The sequence below is a fragment of the Monodon monoceros genome, unplaced genomic scaffold (assembly GCF_005190385.1).
Source record: "Monodon monoceros isolate NGI ecotype Baffin Bay Population unplaced genomic scaffold, NGI_Narwhal_1 Super_Scaffold_9, whole genome shotgun sequence".
In the NCBI taxonomy this organism is placed as follows: Eukaryota; Metazoa; Chordata; class Mammalia; order Artiodactyla; family Monodontidae; genus Monodon; species Monodon monoceros.
The window spans coordinates 30,275,976-30,298,684 of record NW_021703786.1 but is presented as its reverse complement, the minus strand read 5'-3'; the positions used below and the strand labels follow the sequence as shown (position 1 = coordinate 30,298,684).

The following is a 22,709-nucleotide window of genomic DNA, read 5'->3' as shown; positions in this document are numbered from 1 at the left end:
GAGCGGAGGGACCGTCCCGGCAGCGCAGTCGGACTGTCAGTCAGTGCCTACGGCCCCGCCCCGATCCGCGTCAGGCCCCGCCCCCTCTCTCTGGTCCGGACCGAGGACGCTGGCCGGGTCAGCGCATGCGCCCAGGTGAAGCGGCGTGGGTGGGGCAGAGAGTGCGCGCAGCTGCCTCCTGGCTGCGGAGCCCCGGGCGACCCGGGGCTCTAGAGTTCAGACCGAATGGTGAGATACCCTGTTTGTGACTGGGTGGGACAGAAGACGTGATGTGAAGGGATCTGGGAACCGAGACCCAGGAATCCCACTTGGGAAGACCCCCTTCCTCTTTGACCCTCGCCCTTCCCGGGACTCCCGCGGCGACCTCCGCCCGCGGCCAGAGTCGCCGACCGACAGCCACTGGTCGGAGCAATGGTGCCACCTAGCGGACTGTGTCGGAACGACCCACGGTGGCGGCGGCGGGGACCCCAGCCTTGAGGAGGTGCTAATGACGGGCTGGGGTGGCGCTTCAGCACCATCGTGGGTCGGACAGCGCCTCCCCCCAACCCGCCCCGGCCCTGGAAACCCGGCTTCGGACCCCCTAGGAAGGGACCTAACGGAAGACCCTGAAGGAACTCCGAACCTCCCTAGACTGCACCTGACAGCCCTCGGTGACCTTCAGTTTGTGAAGGTGGAATTCAGGAACCCAAAGCTCTCCCTTCTCTAAACCCCCTCTTCTAACCTCCCTGTCCAGCTTGGGTGGTGGGGACTAAGCAGCCCAGGGCTGCGGAGGGAAGGGTCACGCTTTTGACTCTTCATACTACACTTTTCTAACGCCGGGCTCCTCAAGTTTTACTAGAGAGAAGCCCAGAGGCGGGCTGGGGATAGGAGAGGGGAGCGCCTCCCAATCCAGAAACCTGCAAGCTCTCCGCCCCCGGAATCGAGGCACATGTTTGTGGGCAGCCTCTAGGACCCAGGACACCCAGGAAGGTGGAAAGCAGGTGGGTTGATCCGGAGACCCGAGGAGCAGAGGTAGGATCCGCGGGCGCTAGGGCCGCGCGGAGTTCCGGCGGTGGGCGGGGCGTGGGCGGGGCGCGCGCGCGCGCGCGCAGCGGCAGACCGCAACCCCATGGAGCCCGAACCCGAGTCAGCCTCGGTGGAGGTGCCTGCCGGGCGCGTGCTCAGGTGCGGCGCGGCCCGGCCCGGGGGAGGCGCCGGGACAGCGGAGTGGGCGCCGGGAAGGGCCCGGGCACCTGGGACGGGGATCCAGGCCTGGGCCGAGCGGCCCCGACTGCGCGGCGCTAACCCCGCGTCCCTTCCTTCCCCAGTGCCCCGGAGCTCTTCGCTGCCCGTTCCAGGTCCCAGAAGCTGCCCCAGCGCTCGCATGGCCCCAAGGACTTCCTCCCCGACGGCTCAGCGGCCCAGGCTGAGCGACTGCGAGTGTGCCGCGAGGAGCTCTGGCAGCTGCTGGCGGAGGAGCGCGTGGAGCGTCTGTGAGGGGGCCGGGCCGGGGTGGGGGCAAAGCCGGGGCGGACGGACCCGGTAGACTAATCCGGTAGTCTGAGACGGACCCCTCCCTACTCCTCGCCAGGGGCAGTTTGGTGGCCGCCGAGTGGAAACCGGAAGAAGGCTTCGTGGAGTTGAAGTCTCCTGCGGTGAGCGGTGGGGTTCAGAGACAGGGGATCCGCCTTCTCTGCCCTCCTGGCTCCTTTGTGACATTTGGTCTGGATCCCACGCAGGGTAAATTCTGGCAGACTATGGGCTTCTCAGAGCAGGGCCGGCAGCGGCTTCACCCGGAAGAGGCCTTGTATCTGCTGGAGTGTGTGAGTGGGGCCCTGGGAGAGTGGAGAAGGGGTTGGGACCAAGGAACCGGAAGGACGTTTTTATTGGAGAAAAAGTATATACAACTGAGTATTCAGGGAGCTTGTAACCTGATTTCTAGAGCAGGAGACACGAATACCACCCAGGGAGCAGGCATTCCAGTCGAAGTTATTGATGCTGCCTCCCTCTCCCCCCTCCCCTTCCTGGTTGGCCCTATTCTTGCTGTGATGAGGGGGGCGTAGCACACGGATATCGGAGCAGGGAAGTTGCCTCATTGGCTGTGCCACTGCAGGGACGGTTCACAAGCTGAGCTGTTGGCCCCGCTTCCAGGGCTCTATCCAGCTCTTCCACCAAGACCTTCCACTGTCTATCCAAGAAGCCTACCAGCTGCTGCTGACTGAGGACACTGTGACTTTCCTGCAGTACCAGGTATCTGCCACCCTCTCGCGGGAGAGAAGCCACCCATCCACTGAACTAATGAGTATTTATAAGTACCTCCGAGGTGCTAGGCACAGAGCCATGTGCTGAGGCTACAAGACCTGCAAGGGCTCTGTTGTCATGGTGCTTACATCCTAGTGGTGGCACTTGGGTAATAATATAAGTAAGCAAGCAAATGGATGATTAACTTCACAGCTGAGTGCCAGGAAAAAGACAAAGAGGAGGAGGGGCACCAGGCTAGAGACAGAAATGTGGACACCATGATGGCATGGATGGTATTTCAAACCCCACTGGGCTGTATGGAGGTGTGGCCAGAGTAGAGGGCTGTGTCTGAGACCTGGGGCACTCTAACCTGAGGAGGTCAGGGGGAAGATAAGGGAACTGAAGAGGGTCTGGCAATGCAGGAGAAAAAACAGGAGAGGTGGCATCACAGACGCCAAGAGAAGGTCTTTCCAGGAAGAAGTGCTTGGCTATGTTGAAGGCTTGAGAGATCAAGCAAGCTGGGGGCATTCCTGCCTACATCTCTCAGATATGGATACAGGGACACAAGGATGAACATGTGGTTCATCCAAAGACTATTCCCCCCATCCCACCCATCTATGGAGGTGTTGCGGGGCGGCCAGGTGTCCACCACCTTCTGCTATCTTGTCTTTATTGTAGTCAGGAGCTTCACTGGTGACAGCTTTGGTATCAGAATATTCTAGGGTGTAGTTTTTTTCCTGGTCCATCAACTATCAGCTTTTTGGGATTTGCGTTTAAATTAAGAAACCGCTAAATGTCGTTTGTGCCCACAGTAAGTGAGAGACAGGAATTCAGAGACTTGAGACCTTAGTTTGGGGAAAGCGTTTATAATGGAGTATGGTCCTACCAGTCCCAGGTTTGGAATCTGGGGGTGTGGTGAATGGCTTCTGTCTGGGGAAACTACTTGTTTTCAAAAGTGGACGTCTGACCTCTACTTTTTTATCTTTTGAGGTCTTCAGTCACCTGAAGAGACTGGGCTATGTGCTTCGACGATTCCAAGCAAGGTAAATCCCTATCTTATTTCCCTCGAATTTATTCTAGTCCTGGAACCTGGCTGACTGGCCCCAGAGTAGAAAGTGGCCTCTCCTTACCTGGAATCCTTGGGGAACTGCAGCTTTCTGAACAGGCTGGAGGTGCTCTGTTGAGAAGCATGTTGGGACAAATCTGGGTCATTTCACCTTATCCTGGGCTATCAGATTGAGCCCCATCTTCAGCCCGTTCACTCCACAGATAACAACTGAGCACCTACAGCTCAGCGTGAGAATGAAGATACAGTACCGGAACAGTGCCTGGCACTTAGTAGGTGTGCAAGCAGATTTGTTAAGTGAAAATATGAATGAAGGACCAAGTGAGGAATTAACAGCTGAGTAGGGTTTCACATTCCTTTTGCTAGGTTAAATGTTCTTTTCTTCTGGGTCTTCTGAGCATCAGCACCTTAGTAATCCAGCACAGCTAAGAGCCACAGAGACTTTCAGACTCAGGAGGAGAAACTGGTACAGCCTTTGCAGGTTCACAGTATGTCACAAATGCTGTAGAACAAGCACACCCTTTAATTCTTGAAAGTGGAACATATCTTAAGGAAACAGTCACAGATGTGTGTGTAAGTTCACCTGTGAAACGTGTTTATTCATTCAGTCATTTGTTCAACAATATTTATTGACTATCTACTGGGTGCCAGGCCCTATGCTGGTTGCCGAGGAATAGCAGAGAGCAAAATCACTGCCCCCACAGAACTTGTATTTAGTGGGGAGCTTACATGAAACACCATCACTTTGCGAAATCAGTGATTTTGGAAACATACTATAAGCCCAACAGGGAAAGCATGGTCGTACAGATTAAAGTTTATCCCTTAGAGCAACGCTATTTGATAGAACTTTCTGTAGTGACAAAAATGGTCTGTGTCTGTGTTATCCAGTATACGTGGCTTGTGTAACCATGGGACTGAATTTTTAATTTTGTTTAATTTTAATAGATTTAAATTTAACTTAAATAGTCCCTTTTGTCTAGGGCTACCGTATTGGACAGTACAGCCTCACATAAAAAACTCATGGCAGGGAAGAATGAATAATGTCCATAATATACTGTTGAGTGTAAAAAAAGACTACACAGTAGCATGTTAGTACAATGTCATTTTTGAGAGGGAGAAACACGGAGAAAGACAGTATGCGTGTTTGTAAGAAACAACGTTACAGTAGTATCTATGGGTTTTATTTTCATTTTTCTTGATTTTCCAAGTTTTCTCGTCCTCCTGATTTTTCTCACTAGGGATTAATTATTTATTGCTGGCTCTTCAGGAGCCCTGGTTTCAGGGAACCTCTGTTCAAAGGTGCCATTGGTGAGACCCAGAGGCCTGGACAAAGTTGCATGGACAGGCCCCTGTGTCTGCCCCCACGTACCCCGTGTGCAGGTCTGTCTGGGGCCTTAGCCCTTGGTTATGGCTCTAGCCCTGGCCCATGACTTACTCTGAGCCAGTCCCTCACACATTCCGCGGGGAGCACCAGACTGAGGAGGTGGATCTGTTGCCTGCCCCATTCTCACCCACAGCTCTGTCCTGTCCCCTTACGAGAGGCAGCTGAACTTGGATGGCAGTGTCCAGCGCTTGGAGGATCGGAATGGCAAGAGGAAGAGGAGGAGCTCCAGCTCTCAGTAATGCTCCCCACATGGCCACTCCCCAGGGAGAGCCTTGAGGGAGTGCTGGTGTTTGGGCCTTGGAGAATGCCTGGGCTTAAGAGCTGGGCTTGGGCTCAGGGAGGCAGTAGGGCACGTGTGGGTCGCGTGCACCTCAGCAGTCAGGAGCAGATGTGCTGCATTTCCTCCCCACGTCCCTCAGGTCCATTAATAAGAAGCCCAAGGCCCTGGAGAACCCCCTGCAGGGGGTGGATAGGACACCCGAGAGCCTGGCGACCTCTAGCCCACCTCCCCGCAACCAGAACAGCCGATGCCCAGAGGAGAAATCCCAGGAGTCAAGCCCCGTAAAGGGCCCCATGGGCCCCTTTCAGCTTCTGGGGTCCCTGGAGCCCTGCCCTGGGCTGGCCAGGGAGGGGGTGCGGTGCAGCCAGGAGACTGGCAAAATGGAGAACGGGGTCAAGGGGGCTTGCAAGCCACGCTGGAACTTTGAGCAGATCTCCTTCCCCAACATGGCTTCAGATAGTCGCCATACCCTCCTGCTTGCCCCCGCCCCAGAGCTGCTCCCGGCCAACGTGGCAGGGCGGGAGACAGACGCTGAGTCCTGGTGCCAGAAGCTAAACCAGCGGAAGGAGAAGCTCTCCAGGCGGGAACGGGAGCAACAGGCAGAGGAGGCCCAGCACTTCCGGGAGGATGTAAACTCGGATCCCGAGGTGCAGCGCTGCTCCAGCTGGCAGGAGTACAAGCAGCTGTTGGAGAGGCGGCACCTGCAGAAGACCCAGAGCCGCCCCCCACACCCGTGGGACCAGCCTGTCTCACCCTTGCTGAGTCCCGGTCAGGCAGACTCCCCAGGTACCCCCTCATCCTGCCATAGGCCACAAGACTTTGAAGGGGGCATGGATTGACCACAACTGATGGAGGCTTAAGGAAGGTGGGGGAGGAGAGAGCTGTCAGTGGAGTGGAACCCACAAGGATAGTCCATTCTGGGAGGCAGCAAAGAGACCCAGCTGGGAAGGTTTAGAAATGGCAAGTCAGTGCCCAAGGAGAGGCGAGGAGGAATGAAAACTACAACCACATCCTTAAAATCATAAACGAGATGCATGTGGAGTGGCTCTGCCACCAACTGGCTGTGGTTCCCTGTTCTCCCACCTCTGTCAGAGGAGAACAAGGGGGTGATATATTGGTCAAATAAATAGAAAGCTTCTTGTATGCCCTGCATGTTAAGAATAGAGAACTAATAGGCAAGAATTGTGTTAATGAATTCAGAACTACCGTCCTTAATGGGAACATGGTGAGTTGTAAGTAACTAGAGTAGTGTTGTCAGAGCAGTTAAATTTGAATTTCAGATAAACAACTAACTTTTTTAGTATATGTATATTCCAAAAGTTGCATGGGGCATACCTATACTAAAAAAAAGAAATCTGCTAAATCTGGCAACCCTAAACTAGATGGCAGATTCAGAAATGTCAGGGGGAGTCTGGAGGGTTGACTCCCCTCACCAACGCCTTATTTTCACCATCCTTGTAGCCACAGTCCTTCAGCATATCTCTGTGCTGCAGACGACACACCTTGCTGATGGAGGCGCGCGGTGAGTTTCCAGGTAGTGCCTGTCTCCACAGTACTTTGGGTGCCGGCAGGAGTTGGTAGCTGGGATTTTACTCCTGAAGTTGGGCATGAGCTGGGGGAATCATTCTAGAGACCCCTACCCTGGCTAATATTCATGTATATCTAGGGGAGAGGGAGGAGTGAGAGACAAGAGTAGATTTTTCCCGAGGTTCTCAGATAAGGTAGCTGTCCCTCCTTAGTCCCCCTGGACGAACTGGGGGAGCGAAAGGGTGGTGTGGAAAGAAAAGATGGGGGAGGAGAGCCCCCGTTTCCTAAGGTTTCTCACTCTGTCCTCAGGCTGGTGGAGAAGTCTGGGGGCTTGGAGATCAGCTTTGATGTTTACCAGGCCGATGCCGTGGCCACCTTCCGAAAGAAAAACCCTGGCAAGCCCTATGTCCGGATGTGCATTAGTGGGTACGGGACCAGCGAGCACTTCCCCCGGGCTGCTGCCAGTTCTCTTGTAAACCAGCTGGACCTCCTCTCCATGCCCCTGGCTAGTTCGTCAGTCCCTGAGAAGAACCAGCGGTCCAGAGAGAGGCCCCATAGCCAGTTAGTGCTACAGGAACCCAGGCTTCCCAATCCTCACCTCTCATGCCTGGCATTTTCGAGTAGTCTCTCTCCTGTGCCACTTTAGTCCCAGGCTCACCCAGCAGAAGGGATGTGAATCAGAGGGATTTCCAGGCCAAGAGTGGCGAGAACTTACTCTTACTCTTCCTAGTCCCCTTACCCAACCAGGGCTCTGGGTGTTACTTGGAGAACTTAATCAGAGCCGTGCAGTTTGCAGACAGGAGAGCCCAGGGGCCAGACTTCTTGTACCCCCAACTCCTGTCTTACAATTGCCCTTCCCTGGGAGCCTCAGAGGGCTGGGTTCTCAAAGCCTATGGGTGGGCTCTGTTCAGGTCTCAGTCTAACCTTGATTCTCGCAGATTTGATGAGCCAGTCCCAGACCTCTGCACCCTCAAGCGGTTGTCCTACCAGAGCGGGGATGTTCCTCTGATCTTTGCCCTGGTGGATCACGGAGACATCTCCTTCTACAGCTTCAGGGACTTCACGCTACCCAGGGATCTGGAGCACTGACCACGCAGCTCTGGCCGGGCCAGGGGTCTGCTCTGAGGGACCTGGACTGTCTGCTCTCAGGGACCATCTCAGTTGCCTCCTACACCCAGACTCTGACCTGTAGCTTCAGAGGCTAGTCTGGGCCTTGGCCCTGGGTGTCTGATGCTTGCAGGAGAGGGGAGCTTTGCCCCCCGCTACCTGGCTGCTGCAGCACTTCCATGCCCCAGGCCTGAGATTGCTGTCTTGCAGTAAATCCCCTTGGAACTCAGGACTAGATTTCAGAGACCAGCGAGGCGGGGCAGAAGAGAGGACTCTGTGCCTTTAAATGAGAGGGTGCCTGCTTCTTGCGATAAAGCCAAAGCCATTAAAAAATAGATCCCTTTTTTGCTGTGGCTGGATATACTGGACGAGTCCTCCCTACCCACCATCCCATTGTCCGTGGAACTGGCTCCCAGGCACTCACCCCTGCTGTATCCACCCACAGAGAGTACTTCGTCCTCTGGTGCTAGAGCTAAGAGCAGCCCTCGGGAGGGCAGGAATGCGACCCGACCCTTTCTCTGGGAAGTCACTGACTTCTAGCTAGCTTGGCTTTCAGAAGGGTGGTCCGAAGAGGGAAGATGGCATTCCACTGCTCCTTCCCTGAACGCAGCCAGGTCCGGGTAGAGGGGCGGCCGAGAGGCGACCTGTCGGTGTGGCTTGAATCCTAGTCTTTCTGAGCTGTGCGGTGGAGCGTGCAGTTCACGCCTAGGCCTCGGGCCTGGCCTCCGCGCCCCTTCTGCTCCTGTCTCTCCTCGTTCCTAATCCCCTCCCTCGTCGTGCTGAAAACTCCGGTCGCTGTTGCTGCCGGTGACTCGGAGGAAGGTCCAGGCTTGGAGGCCGCCCAGAGAGGAGGCGCCTCGGCGACACCCCAGTCCCCAAACCACCTAGTTCTTGGGTCCCGAAACTTGGCCCCGTGTTCGCCGGTCACCCTCTCTGATTGGGGTCTGCTCTGAGGGACCCGGACAGGAAGAGCCGGCCGGGCTATGCCCCTCCCTCCGGGGCAGCTCGGGGCCAGGTTGTGGGAGGGACCGTTCCCCTGGTTTAGGAGGTGGCCCGGGGCGGCCGCGCGTTCCGGGAACTATTTCCTCCTCCGGGAGGCGGCGGGACACTGGGCGCGGCGTGGCGTCCTGCGATCAGGTGCGCCCAGGTGAGGCCGAGGGCGGGCCGGCAGTGCCTCGTACATATTCACGCCGGCCTCGGCCCCGCCCCCGCGGCCCACGGAGCCGCGGATTGGCCGGAGCACGGCCCCCGCCCTCCCCGAGGGCGCCCGCGCTGCGCTCGGCCTCTAAGGCTTTGCGCTACCGGGGGTGGGGCCAGGCCCAGGGGGCGGGCCGCTGGGGCGCTGCGCTCCGGGTTCCGCGGGCCCGTCCGGCTCACCCTTTATGTAAATAGCGGCGGCTCCGCCCCCTGCTCGCCGCGCCGGAGGTGAGCAGGAAGGAGACTGCCGCCCAGCAGCCCGTGGGCGCGCGGCGGAGCGAGCGGAGCCGGTGGCCGGCGCCGAGGGACGCGGAGGCCCTCGGACGGGGGCTGGCCTGGAGTTCCAGGTGAGGTGAGGGCCGGGACCCACCTAGTTGAGCCCGCCCCCTCGGGGCGCCCGCCACTTGGGGCGCCCGCCACTCGGGGCGGGGAGGCAGGGGAGGGCCGGGACCCCTGGCTTCTCCGGGCTGGGCGGGGAGGGCTGCGCGCGGATCCGCTCGCCTCGCTCCGGATCCCGTCGCTCCGCTCGTCTGGGAGAAAGACACCTGTAGAAAGTGCCGCTGGGAACTTTTCTGTGCCTGATCCGCCCGCGATTACAGAATTTGGGTTTCGGGTTTGCACAATAGTGTTGGCTTTGGAGAGCAGGGAAACAGGTGCTCGGCCCGGCTGGGCGCGAGGGTCACTGCGGGCGGAGACGGAGTCCCCGGGTCTCGGGCCCCACGTGTAAGGCGCCTGGCCGGAAAGGCAGGCGACGCGCGTCTCCAGAGTGGCCCTCTCTCCGCGAGCGGGGGCCGGAGCGCTTTACGTTGGCGGCTTAGCCCCTGCTCCTGCCATCTGGGCCTTCTCCCTGCCGGCCCTTTGTGCCTCCTAATCCCCGGACACAGGAAGCCCGCGGAAGGGACTTGGGTCTTGGGGCCTTTCTCCGCCTCAGGCGGCTTTGGATACCTTTAGGGGACGTTACGGAGACCCAGTCTCTTCTCCAAGACCACGGGGGTTGGGTTGCGCTGCGGGACACTGGGGCTTGGCAAGAAGTGAAAAATACCGTCTTGCCAAAGAAAGTGTGCAAAGTTTGCTCTTGGTTTGCTCAGGCTGGACGGTTCACAGACACACCAAGCTTTGGCTGTGGGGAGAACCGACTGTAACTAGGAGAGCCGTGGTGTGGCCTCCTGAGGCTCTCACCTGAGACAGGTGAGCTTTGGGTGAGGTGGGCGGGGCGTAGACTCGGCGCCGTCCCCATGGGGATCCATGTGCCAGGGCTCTAGGGAGCCTCTGCAGAGTTTACAACTCAAGGTCCTGTCAGGCTGCAGAGGGGAATTCTGAGCAGGGAGGGGAGGAGTGTGTCAGGGAGACAGGAAACCCCAGGTGGGAGGAATAGAGCAGCGGAACAGAAGAGCCCTAGCCCAGCCCAGGGGAAGCCAAAGTCAGAAGTGGCTTCTGAGGAACAGTCTGGGTCTTTGTGAGCTGAAGCATGGGAATGGTCCAACCTCTTTATTTTATGCACAGGGGATTCAGATTTGGTTTTCTTCAACCATCTGCCCCCAGTGCTCACTTATGTCAGTGAGGGCTCAAACCCAGCTCTGGGGGCTCTGACCAGTGCTTGCTCCTATTCTCTGAAGTTAGACTGGGCCACTGTCTGTGGGAGCCACTGGGCAGTGTTTCCAAAGTCTGGGGTCATCCTGCAGCCCTACTTTTCCTTGAGGCAATGGAGTATCCCCTTTAGCAGCGGATTAATATAATTTTTTTTAATTTATTTTTTTTATTTATTTATTTTTGGCTGCACTGGGTCTTTGTTGCTGTGTGTGGGCTTTCTCTAGTTGCGGCGAGCGGGGTCTACTGTTTGTTGGTGCGCGGGCTTCTCATTGCAGTGGCTTCTCTTGTTGCGGAGCTCAGGCTATAGGCACGCGGGCTCAGTAGTTGTGGTGCACGGGCTTAGTTGCTCCGCGGCATGTGGGATCTTCCCGGACCAGGGATCGAACCCGTGTCCCCTGCATTGGCAGGTGGATTCTTAACCACTGCGCCACCAGGGAAGTTCCAGATTAATATAATTTTAGTAACTTAGTGACTTAGTACTTAGTAGCGCTTTAATGCACAGTAGCATTAGAAGAAAGAAAAAGGCCCTTAATCCCAGCTGACCCCATTGGTTTAAAAAATAAAAATGGCAATAGGAGCCCACTGGGGCAAATGAAGTGTTTTAGAAAGTGTAAAATAAGACAGAAAACAACTTCTCCCTCGAGCCTCACGGACTTTCCTCAGATATAGTGCTCATTAAGTTTTTTAGTGTCTTTCGACTCAGGTGTAGTTTTGAATTGTGCCTTGCCGGTTTCTTGCTGGAGGACCCTGGCTCTGTCACTTAACCAGAACTCAGCAAGCCTTATTTTTACAGCTGTTGACGAGAGGATGAAAAACGTCATAAACACGTGTGGCCTGGCACATAGCTGGCGCCAGGTGAGGGTGGGCTGCTTAGCGTCCCCACGAAGCATACAGAGCATGGTCACTTGCGGGAACTTGGGCAGATGCCTGGGCCTTTCGGATGTGCCTGACGGGTTGTGAGGGAATTTGGCTTCTCTGTCCAGAAATCCTGATTTCTGAAAGCCTCTGGAGATCAGAACTTTTAGAATGAGGATGTTGCTCCTTGGAGAGCAGAGGTAGAGGGCAGTGGCCTCTCCTAACCTCACTTCGGGTTCCAGGGGCCCTTGGGACTTCTGCTGCTCCTTGGAAAAGCCAGGAGTGAGGCCTAACGGCCGGACCCCCGCTGGCAGGCCTTTCCTGGGAGGAGCGTGTGTGTACTATCTCCTCTGCTTTGCTTTCTGCTCAGGGGAAGGCTTGGCTGTATACATTCTGCACCCTGGTGGGCGGATAGGTTGGGGTAGCTCATTCCTGCACTGCTCTGTTGTAATTAAGGAGATTTTCTGTGAGCTCCATAGTGCCTCCTTTCGACCTCATTTAGGGAAGGGGTATCCTCTCCTGCCAGGACTTCCTGGCCCGAGGACCCTCCCTCCCATAGAGAAAACGGTACACGGAGCTGGAAAGTTTGGCTTCTCTGCCATCAGTCTGTGACCCCCTATCTACCGCATTGGAGACATTGAGCATCCCTGGCAAGAGCCTCCAGGGGCCTTGTGGTGTTCCCTGAAGGGGGTCCTTCCTGACGTGGCAGAGGCAGCTTTTGAGACACCTGGATCGAGGGCCAGGGTGGAGGCCCGAGAAGCCAATGGCCCTTGCTCCTGGGTTGGCTGCCCTGAAGAGCACTGGCTGCCTGGACTCACTTATCCTGAGTACTCAGCTCGGAGAGACCTTCTTATCTCATCAGGCGATATCACCATCAGGGCTCCCCCTGGGTCTCCTGAGGCATGCCAGGTCTGTTTGGCAACTTTGTTTTCCCCTGCCCAGGAGTAGTTTTCAGGGAGAAAGTGGGGTATGGGATGGAAGTTGGGCGTCCCCCAGTAGGGCCACCAGTACTGTTCGCTCTTCTCCAGCCCTGGCTCCCTAGGATCCCCCGGGAAAGCCTCCTCTCCCTGTGCCCTGTCAGCATGGGGCTTGCCCAGCTCCCTTGGGGGTGGCCTTCCCTCCCTGCCCTGCCTCTCAGAGGAAACTGGTCCTTTGAAGAGTCACCCCACTCCTTCCCCTTCCCCTTCCCAGGGACCACAGTGAATTCTTGTGAGCTAGGAGAGGCTCCTCTGGGCGTGGGGACAGGGAAGCTGCTAGATACCTGACTGTACCCTTCAGGAATTCAGCAGAGACAGGAGACTTTTCTCGAGACACCTGACTCGGTGTTCCCAGGGTTTGATGAGAGGGACTGGGTACAGGACTGTTTGATTCTAGTAAATAATGTTATTGTTGGATCTACTTGCCAAGGAGCTGGGTGTCCTGGAGCCTGGGGCTGAGGCAGGACCTGTAAGGGTATCCCCAAGCAGGATGTCAGGCATGATAGGCACATGGCCCTGGCCTTGGTCAGAGACTTGAGAACAGGACGGGGAAGTTCCCTGAGGACCCCGTGGGGCCCCAGCCCAGTACTCTTTAGGGTCAGTGGCTCCTGACTGGAGAACACCTTTGCCTACCTGATCCCCATTCAGTCCCAGCTGTTCATTTATTCAACAAGTATTTATTGGTGCCTCTGTTCGTGCGGTGTGGTATAGACACCAGGCATAATCCTTGCACCAAGCAAAGGTCTCTGCCGTCACAGGACTCAAATTCTAAAGGATGGGAAGTGTGAGTGACCGGAAATGAGTGTAGGTAGTAAATAATCTGTTAAAAGGCAATACGAGCTATAGAGTAAGAACTAAAGCCGGGGATCAAGACCCCTTGGGAGGGGGGCAGGTTGCAACTTTAAACAGTGGTCAGGATGGGCCTCATCAAAAAGGTCACATTTCAGCACAGGAGATACAACCATGGACAGGTCAGGCGGGGTCCGGTCCCAACCCCCTGGAGATGACATAGCCTGGAAGCTGCTTGGGTCAGCCGTTCAAGTCTTGAGGCAAGTCGGAGGCTGTGGGATGGAGCTTGATGGGATGAGCCAGGCAAGCCTGCCCACCCCCACCCACGCCCAGCCCGGGCAAGTTGTCAGTGTTCTCCCCAGAACTGCTTTGCTTTTCCTTGTGCTTGACCACATCCAGTCTGTCACTTCCCTGGAGAGAGTCTGGTGTTGGATTGCAGAAGGGGACTGAGGCCCCCAGGATGGGGATGTGGGGAGGACGCACGCATGTGGGGACGACTTCCCACTCCACCCTGCAGGAAGAGCCTGGGGGTGGCAGGAGGGCCCTCCCAGGGCTGTGGGACTGGCCTGTGGCTCCGTGGGACGGACAGTGAGGGGTGGAGGGCCAGGTCAGGCTCTAGTTGCTGACCCCAGGTGGTCCCATCCAGCCTGCTCTCGGCGAGCCCCTTTGTCCTGGGAGGGAGGCTTGAACTGAGCAGACGGTCTGCAGCCTGGTTGGCGTTCAGACTGGGACTTGGACTCTTACTGCCTGGGCTCCATAGCTCTCAGAATTGGCTATTTCGTAAGTAATTGTAAGAATTACAGGAGACGATGCTTGTAAAGTTCTTCAAGTAGCATCTGGCCACAGTCCCTCTCAATCCCTTTCATTACCTAACAGCAGCGACAACAATTCTGTGGTTCCCACCCCCTCGCTCTCGGTGTTCTAGTCCCACCTCCACAGAGGTGCCCTTTCTGCCAAGGTTTGGTTGCTAAGCTGCTGGCCAGGGGCTGCCCAGTGCCTCTGGGAGATTGGGTTTCCCAGGATAACTCAGGCGCTGGCAAAGCAGCCGTGGGCATCTGAGTTGGGACGGACAGGTGCCCAAGGGTCAGCAGCTGCCCCAGCTGCTTACAGCCCTCTCTTACCACTCCCCGCCGTGGGAGGTGCAGGGGCGAACTCACGCCCGGCGGACGGAGGCCAAAGCTACGCGCAGGATGTCGAGGAAGGGAGGGCAGCTTAGCAGCAGCCGGCTGTGGGAAGCACGAGCAGAGGGGAGCCTGGGACTGCACCTCATGCCGTGAGTGCTCCCGGAGATCGTGAACACGAGCAGGTGCTAGTGTGACTCCAAGAGCCTTCTCTCCCGTGGGCCTGAGATGTCCAGAGTCCTGCTTCCGGATGTAGCCTCTCTTAGCAGCTCAGTGGAAGTGCCCAGGCTGTGGAGGGACCTTCTAGGGGGCTGGCCCATCACACACCTCCAGCACAGGCTGACGCAGCTTGGCCAAGCCTTGGTCTCCTGGGGATAGATTAGCCCAGGCACTCCAAACAGTGCCAGCGTGGGATGAGCCGTCTGCTCTGGGGACCCCCGTCTTCCTCCCTGTGACACGATCAGACCTGCTGCTTAGAGCGGGGAGCCAAGACAAGCCCACTCGCCTGCACTTATTTCTTCTCTGCCTCCACTGCCTCCACTCAGGAGCCCTGAGCTCCTGAGATGCAGGGGTGGGGGCAGGGTCTATGTGCAGAGGATGGGAAGGGAAGACAGGGTGTGAATTTGCTAGCCTGTCGCCAAGTACGCAGCTCTCCTGTTTTTTTCCGGGGTGGGCATCAGGGTGTGGGGAGACCAATTCTAGGCCCTGGTATGTTTCGCTGGCGGGCAACAGTGTTGAATGAAAGAGCAGTGAGAGCGAAGGGAATCGCCAGGTCAGCTGTCCGCGGGGGACTCTTCAGGCCAGCTCCACGCACACGGCACAGACCTGTGGGGAGAATGAGTACGAATCAGCCGCAGGTCAGCAAGCCTCATGGCCCGGCCAGCCCTGTACCCTACGCGCCCCCCCCCCCCCACCACCGAGGGACCAGAGAGCCCGGCAGAGCAGGGAGGGCGGCTCAGAGGTAGGTCTGGACACGGACGGAGGGCACAGTGGACAGGAATGGAGGCCGAGGTTGGGCAATCTTTGGAAGTTCAGGGGATGGAGAAGGTGTTTCTTCTCAGGAAGCACCCCCGGCACGGGTTGTGCTCTAGCCAGGTGGCACCCCCAGCGCAGGAAGCCGGGACCCTCGGAGCTCCTTCCTTCCCCAGTCTTTGCCTCAGACCCTTCTTGGTGTCAGGCTTGGGGGGCTTCTCAGCCTGGGGGGCCCCTGAACTCTCTTACCCCACACCCCTCACGGTAAAAGCGTCATTGAAGCACACAGCACCTGAGAGCTTGCCAGCTCCTCCCAGGCCTTCCTGTTGAAGCTCACAGCCGCCTCACCGGTCATAGCCTGCCAAGTAGTAACATCCTTTCGCCCCGGACCAGGGGCGCCTGAAACATGAGGCCACACAGCTGGTTCCACCCACCTGTCTACTCCCTGCCTCTGTGCCCATTTGGTGTCCATAGCCGTGGGCGGGGCAGGAGCGATCCCCCAGCAGGACTGAGTGCCAACTGTGAGCGCAGGGCCGCCCTCACACCTGACCAGCACCTGGGCCCCTCCCGTGTGATCCTCTTATTTCCCCTGCCTGGGAGGCAGATAAACAGAAAGAAGAAAAAGCATCACCAGTAATCCCATAACCCTTCCACTGTGTTGTCGACTTATGTAAATATTTTTAATAGACTCTACCTGACTCTTGGATACATAGGACATATGTTTCCATGGCCATCGTCTCCTGCCCTTTTCATGACTGTACCCTTTCCATCGTCGGGCTGAGCACCCTTCACCTGCCCCCTGTTGTTGGCCGCTTAGGTTGCTTCTGATTTTTCCTAGCAGCTTAATGACAAGCACGACAAGGCGGGGGAGACCGTCCACAGAGCTAGACGAGTGCCCGAGTCCACAGTGGTTTTAGGCATCATGTTAGCATAAGGCACAGTCAAGCGCTGAGGGAGCATGGTGAACGTGGTCCGGATGGAGTCAGGGGGAGATGATTTTGGGAAGGTGATTTTTTGTATGCTGCTTGAGGGGCAAGGTTATATCAGAGAGAAACGTGGAGACAAAAGCACGGAGACCACAGTGAATGGGGCTGGTGCGGGGGCTGAGGAGATGGACACAGGGCCAAGCAGAAGGGGACATGGGGTGGGGGAGGGGAGGGCGGACCACATCAGGCCCCTGCCCAGGACTGTCAGGGGGTTCCCAGTAGAGTCAAACTGAAGCTCTTTGTTGTGGCCCACCAGGCCCCCCTTCCGACCCATGTCATCCCTCCTTGTTGCCTGCGCCCAGCCCCTCGTGGCACGGAAGCCTGCTGCCTGACACGCCCTGCCCCGAATCCTCCCGCGGCTGACCACTTCCTACCATTCAGGACTGGGTGGAGGTATTATCACCTCTGTTCGTTCATTCAGCGTGCGCACGTTGGAGTGGAGGCGAGGGAGGGAGGCTCGTGAGTATTTGGAGGAAAAGAACCCCAGGCAGAAGGAACGGCAAATGCGCAGACCCAGACTCGGGAAGGTTCGCTGAGTCCTTCTGACCACCAAACCCTGGTCACTCGAGCTGAGCATCTTCCCTTATTTTCTTGTAGGCCCTGAGCTTTCTCTGAAACCATCCCGCTGACTGATTTGTGTACCTCTTAGTCATCGCGCTCCCCTGACAGGATGTAAGCTTGGTGAACTGGAGGATCTTGTCTGTCTGTCACGGTCGTATGCCCGGTCCTCAGACAGTGTTTGCTCCGCGCCAGGCAATGGCTTCTGCCGTTGCTCCCACTGCTTGCAGCAGACAAGCTCTCCGGACCTCGAGGAGCTGCCACCCAGCTTGGAGGAGCTGAGCTGTGGTGCTTGAGCCCTGGCTGTGGGTCCCAAGCCCTGGGCTCTTTCCCTTACGTCTCCCCACCCCCGTCAGGAGTGGGTTGAGTAGGTAGGATCTGTTCCACACCAGGAAGCTCCAGGCTCAGGTTCCTGAAGCTTCTCCGCAGAGAACCTCTTGCCTGGGGTGAGTGGAGCTGAGGGTTTGCTTGGAGGTAAGTCCAGCCAGTCCCAGACCTGTCCGCCTTCAAGAAGCAATGGCACTTTTTTATGCCTTGACATGGGCAGTTTTTCTGTACTGGGAGCTACGCTGAAGGTCCTGGCTCCGTCACCCGAGGCCAGTGGTGTTCCAGCCCCTGGCTGGAATGAGTGGCAGGTCCAGGCAAGGGTCCCCGGCTCTGCCCAGCCAGACCTCACCAGAGGCCAGGACCCACACTGCTTGCTGGGCTCTGAGCTGAAGGCATGTGGGAGTGTGTGTGTCTGCATGTGTCTGCGCCTTGGAACTGCACGGCTGTGACTAGGCATCCTCTGTCCTGTCTGCATCCTTTGCTACCTCCCAGAGACCTAAGACTGAGGAGTTCTCCACACCTGGGGGCAAATCTCAGTTCTGTTGGTACCTTCTTAGTGATTGGATGAGTTGCCCAGCCTCTGTGGTCTTCTTTCCATGTCTGCCGCGTGGGGATGTTCCACTCACCTTCCAGGGAGGCTTCTGGAAGGAGAACGAGCATCCAGGATGAGGTTTAGGCGCACCTTGTTCTAACGCACAAAGGTTTGGTTCAGTGCCTGGTAGGCAGCAGGGGCTCCCAGGGGCAGCCGGGTGGATGGAGTGCCCGCCCTCCCTCCCCGAGTGGGGCTTTCTCCCACCCAGCTCCGCATCCTGTCTCCCTCCCTCCTACCTGCACGTCTGCCCCTGGGACTGGGCGGTGTCACCCTTGAGCCTGTGTGGGTCCTTGGCACAGATGGCCCTGTGCCCGCTTGTCCCCACCCTGCAGCCTGAGAGGGTCCCCGGGGCAGAGCCCAGGTGGCCTCTCCCTGGAGTCTGCAGGCCTGTTTCCTCCTCCAGGGCGTCCCTCCCAGCCTCCTCTGGCTTCTGACCCGGTGACCTGGGCCGGGAGAGGGAGACGGGGCATCGCCAGGAGCCTGGGGTGGCAGATTGATGAGCTGGCGCTACCCTCCCCCATGGCTGGAATGCGAGGCCACCAGCCCAGCTGTTTGTCCAGGAGGCCGAGGTCGCTGCAGGCCCCGAGTCTGTTTTCACTCCCAGGCCCAGGAGCCTCCGGGACTTTCCCGTGTTTGTTCCCTGAACCCACTGCGGGGCCTCGGGTCAAGTGAGCACCTGGGAGTTTCCCGACTACCTGCTGTTCCTTGGAGAAGTGGGGCTCCCCATTCTGCTCTGGCTCCCCCAAAATGTGAAGGCACAGACCTCTACTCTCCAACCCTCTCGCAAGTGGCGGCCTTTTCGGGGTCCCCAGAAGGTGAGGCGTGCAGAGGGCTGGTCTCCGCCTGTTCCCAGCTGGAGATGCTTGGATCGCCCTGGGACATGCCTCTCTGCCAGAAAGTCCCTCCAACTCTGCCACGCACGTGCCTGCCAGGGTCCATTCATATGCAAAGTCCTGGCCTGATGGTTAATTTTTGTCACCTTTCAAGAAGCCAGAAACTTCAGGGCATCCTTCGGGTCTCAGCTTAACTACCTTCTTCTCCAGTAGGACACTCCCCTGCTGCCCAGTCTGGGCCGGGTGCCCCTGTGCCTCTCCATCAGGGCACTTGGCACTGTGCACTGTCCTGTCTTTACCTGCCCCTACCCCAGAGTAAGCTCCTCCAGGGCAGGGACTGGCTCTGCCTCCTTCCCTTATAGTGTCAGGTGCGAATGGGACCATTTCCAGGGTGGGCCTGAGCCCCTGTGTTTCCAAGGACGGGCCTTGGTGTCCTGTGGTCAGTGGGAGGTTGTGCTCCTGGAAGCCGGAAGCTGGAGCACATGTGATCCCACCCCCTTCCCCCAAGGATGAGCCAGAAATAGTTCCCCTTGGATTGGGAATGCATTCTACGGTGGGAGGACAGTTTTGGGGCCTGGAGCTGGTTTCTTTATTGGGAGCAGATTTCTTCTCCTGATTACTCTCCATTGGGCCCCTGGGAAAGGGAGCCTTTCCGAGCACACCCCATCAGAGCCCCAGGGGAGCTGGAACCGGAGAGCCAGAGCTGAGGGTGGGAGGTGGGGCAGCCTGGAAGCCTGGGCTTCCAGAGACAGACCCCCAGCAGCCGTGCGGTCGGACCCAGCTCCACCATGGGCCCCGGCTGTGGGGTGGGATGGGCCAGCAACCCCCCGACTGTGTGCTCTGCGCCTCACTCACTCAGGTTCCAGACGGCTGTGGCGGGTGGGAGCAGCCTAAGCCCAGAGTCGCTGGAGAGCCTTCCCTGAAGTTAGAAGGAAGAATCTGCCCAGGTGTGCAGCCCCCCCCCCCCATACCCCCCGCAGGGAGCTCTGCTGGGCCCTGGCCTGGAGTTGTCAGCGCATTTCCCCTCCCCCATCGGGGTTCTGATCTGGGAGCCCAGGTGGACAGCCTTTGCATTCCCACCTTCCAGCCGGCTCTGGAGACAGAGGCTTGTGAAGTTGCCCTTTCTGTTTAGCCAGAGTTTTATGGTTTTTCAGAAAACAGGTTAACAATTAAGCTTTAAAACCTCAGGGCCTCTGGCCCTCCTTGTTCCCATAAAGCCGGGCTAAATGGCTTCCTCCCCCGGCTTCTCCTGTTGGCTTTATTAGGCCACAGGTGGCCGGGAGCAAGCGTCAGAGCATTAACCAGCTCCGGCCTCCAGGTCCAGAGCTCCCTCCGGTTTCCTCTCAGGGAACCGCGCTCCACGGATGGGGCGTGAGGCGTGGGGAAGCCGAGGGTGAAGCTGGCCCGGCCCCGGGGGCGGCCGCCTGCTGTGCTTGGGGAGAAGCTGCCTAAGCTGGGCGAGCGGGCCTGGGCGCCGGGTCGGGCTCTGGGGTGCCGGGCCTCCTTTGGCTGGTGCTCAGCAGCTGCCTGCCTTTCCCTAGGGGGCTGCGCGCAGCAAGATGAGGAGGTTCCTGAGGCCGGGACATGACCCTGCGAGGGAGAGGCTCAAGCGGGACCTCTTCCAGTTTAACAAGGTAAGGGGAGTGGAGGGCCAGCTGGGCGTTTATGGCAGGCACGAAGGTGTCACGTGCCCAGGGAATTCCCTCACGGTCCGGTGGTTAGGACGCCACGCTCTCACTGCTGAGGCCGCGGGTTCGATCCCTGGTTGGAGAACTAAGATTCCGCAAGCTGCGCTGCGTGACCAAACAAACAAACAAAAGGTATCACCCTCCCCACAGGCTGGGGCTGGCGCTGGGGTCGCTTTTACCTGGACTAAGGTACTTACTTGGCACTGCCTGCTATGCCTCCTGGGAATTGGATTTTGGAAATGGGGTCTGGTTAGAGGCTTTCCTGGGAAAGGGTGACAGGACGCCCAGGAGTCAGCTCTCCTTGTCCCATGTCTCTCGCTGGCTGTGTGACCTCTGCAGGTCACCCCGCCTCTTCCAGCCTAGTTTTCCCCACCTGTAAAATGGGGATAAAACAACCTGTCCTGCCTCCCTCCTCACGGGGTTATGGAGCAGGCCTAGGGCCGGGAAAGGTGAAAGTGCGTTGAACCCTGCGAAGTATAAGGATGTTCCTGTGATGCCAGTTTCCTTGGAGCCCTGGGGCCACAGGCCATGGCCGTTCCCTCCCTCCTCAAATTACCCTCAAAGGAAAACACAGCTTTCCCTGCAGGCAGAACACATAATTCCTTCTGGCCGGCTGTAGGCCTGGGTGAGTGGGGAGAGGCACCTGGGAGAAGGTGTCGGCGGGGGGTGGGGGTGGGGGTTGGCATTTGACCACCCCAGCTCCACACCTGCTCCTAAGGCCCCCCAAGCGGGTGTCCTCTTACCCACGATCATGGGGCTTCCCTGGGGGCTGGCCTGTAAAGGGGAAGGAACACAGGGTGGTTTATTAGCTCCGAGGCCACCTAGCAATCCGCAGCCGGTTCGGGGTAATTCGCTCCTCTCACCTCTGCTTTGATCTAGGCCCTTGGCCTCCGTGCCTCAGCTTCCCTCCACCCTGGAAGGTGGACTGCAGGAAGGGGAGCAGCAAGATGCTCTTCCCCTCAGGGGTCCCAGGACCCCTCCAGGACATGCTGACGGGTGGGCTTCAAATCCAGCTTAGCCACTTAGAAGCTGGATGACCCTGTGCCCGTCACCCACTGCGTAGGCTTGCTATGAGGATTACACGGAATTAGATCATTGAAGTGCTAAGCACAGTGGTCCAGGAGTGTCAGGTGCTGTTTTCAGGGGCTGCCTGCCTGCCAGGGAGAGAGAGCTCCCGGGGGCTTGTTGGAGGCGAGTCAGGGTCCCAACCTGCTCTGCAGGTTTCCTCTGATTTTCTTGACCTGTGGCTGTGAGGCTACTGCCTCTGGGATCAGGGCTTCCCTAAATGAACACTTCCTCCCACTGGGGGAAGGAAGCTGTGGGCACGGCTTTTGGGCCTTGGGATGTGGGCGTGCATATGTTATGAATGGGGGATCTCTGGGCCCCAGCAGCCTGCCATTCTCACTTACGAGGGAGCAGCCCATGGGTGTTGGGTGTGGGTCTCAGAACCTCAGCATCCGCCTCGGCGCCTGGGTGACCCCTGTCGCCTTCCATTGCCCTTGATGATGCTGGGATCTCACACCCCAAAAAGGTGGCCAATTCCAGTGGAAACCGGATAGACAGGCTCAGTGCAGAGGGTGAACCCCCGCCCCAAGTTCCAACTGTACAGCAGCAGGGTGGGGCTGGGGTGGGGCTGGGGCAGAAGAATCATGCCCCCCCCCTCCACCCCGTGCCCCCAAACTGGACTGCCCCACCCCCAGGCCTGGCTGGGGAGGGGGAGGGGAGGCTCCTGGAATTCCTTCTTCCTCCCATTCACTTCCAAGAAACATGCATTGAGTACCTACACAGCCCAGCGCTGGGGCTTTGGGAATCTCAGACAAGACCTTTGCCCTCCAGGACATTTATAGTCTGGTGGAAGGAAGGGGGCTGATGGTCTAAAATTCCACTTCCTGGGAGGGGAACGTCTTGGGGGGGCTGTTGGGGAGGGGTGGGGCTTAGACTCATCTCATCTAGGTTCTGGGTGAATGGTGGAGCCCGAAGGGTTGGGCTTGGAGGGTGAGTCCAGATCCTGGAAGGTTTGGGAGCCTGGGTGGCCCTACCCACGCCAGCCCTGCCCCGGCCCCCTGGCTGTGAGTTCAGCTGTGGGATCAAGGGAGGCTGGAACCTGGGAATCTGGGTCTGACACGCCAGAGCCTGGTGAGTTTTGAGCAGGGGAGTGAGCGATCTCATTTATGACTTAGAGGAGGTAACTCTGGGACCTTTTTTTTTTTTCCCCTACCTTTCAGTCAGGAGCAGGTAAGCTCAGAGCACTTAGGAGACGTTGCATTGACTGACTGGGGCCCAGCAGTGGGGTTGGGGCGCAGGGTTGACCATTGACATTTGGGGCCTTTGGGGCCCACTGAGTTGTGAGGCTGTTTAGCAGCATCCCTGGCCCTGCCTCCCCAAGACGTGACAACCAGAAATGTTCCAGACACTGCCCAGTGTCCCCTGGCCAGTGAAATAGCCCCTGATTGAGAGCTTATTTAGGGCGAGAGGTTGATGAGACCTGGTAATAGACGGAGCGTAGGAGGGAAGGGAGGCAGCTGTCCTGCATCCTGGCTGGGCAGTGGTGCCACCCCCTGGGTTGGGGAGCCCAGGAGGGGCGAGGAGCAGGGTTGAGGAAAGTGATACATTCGATTCCGACAGAATAGCAACAATTAT

At 57.9% G+C, this 22,709-nt stretch overlaps 2 protein-coding genes across 18 annotated transcripts in view; both read left to right on the top strand.

Annotated features, from left to right (window-relative positions):
• Positions 1-147: 147 nt before the first annotated feature.
• Positions 148-7,919, top strand: TSEN54 (tRNA splicing endonuclease subunit 54). Of its 4 annotated transcripts, none has more exons than XM_029213203.1 (11): positions 148-980; positions 1,308-1,472; positions 1,571-1,634; positions 1,719-1,802; positions 2,131-2,229; positions 3,211-3,263; positions 4,804-4,905; positions 5,090-5,736; positions 6,412-6,472; positions 6,787-6,903; positions 7,416-7,919. In XM_029213203.1, the coding sequence occupies exons 4-11, from the start codon at positions 1,737-1,739 to the stop codon at positions 7,564-7,566; spliced, it is 1,296 nt and encodes a 431-aa protein (XP_029069036.1). In that variant the 5' UTR covers positions 148-980; positions 1,308-1,472; positions 1,571-1,634; positions 1,719-1,736; the 3' UTR covers positions 7,567-7,919. The 4 variants fall into 4 exon arrangements, 3 of the variants coding, with proteins under 3 accessions (XP_029069036.1, XP_029069034.1, XP_029069035.1); XR_003792079.1 differs by lacking the exon at positions 148-980 and adding an exon at positions 1,101-1,164 and having other exon boundaries at positions 6,412-6,484; positions 7,416-7,458; XM_029213201.1 differs by lacking the exon at positions 148-980 and adding an exon at positions 1,101-1,164.
• Positions 7,920-9,015: 1,096 nt separating this feature from the next.
• LLGL2 (LLGL scribble cell polarity complex component 2) overlaps positions 9,016-22,709 on the top strand; it is a 33,553-nt gene continuing 19,859 nt past the window's right edge. For 2 of the 14 annotated variants that reach the window (XM_029212283.1, XM_029212284.1), the window contains exons 1-5: positions 9,034-9,128; positions 9,870-9,969; positions 16,669-18,363; positions 19,241-19,328; positions 19,923-20,015. In XM_029212283.1, coding sequence (XP_029068116.1) covers positions 19,941-20,015 — 75 coding nt within the window. In that variant the 5' untranslated portion in view covers positions 9,034-9,128; positions 9,870-9,969; positions 16,669-18,363; positions 19,241-19,328; positions 19,923-19,940. Of the gene's footprint in view, positions 9,129-9,869; positions 9,970-16,261; positions 16,531-16,668; positions 18,697-19,240; positions 19,329-19,922; positions 20,016-22,709 lie in introns of those variants that run through there. The other 12 variants (XR_003791989.1, XM_029212275.1, XM_029212274.1 and 9 more) reach the window with 12 other exon arrangements.

What these genes read in the sequence shown, in the direction of transcription:
- TSEN54 (XM_029213201.1), top strand. Translation starts at nt 1,109, where the DNA reads ATGGAGCCCGAACCCGAGTCAGCCTCGGTGGAGGTGCCTGCCGGGCGC. An exon ending in CGGTCAGGCAGACTCCCCAG is followed by an intron (nt 5,737 to 6,411) that starts GTACCCCCTCAT and finishes CCATCCTTGTAG; the next exon opens with CCACAGTCCTTCAGCATATC. An exon ending in CTTGCTGATGGAGGCGCGCG is followed by an intron (nt 6,473 to 6,786) that starts GTGAGTTTCCAG and finishes CTCTGTCCTCAG; the next exon opens with GCTGGTGGAGAAGTCTGGGG.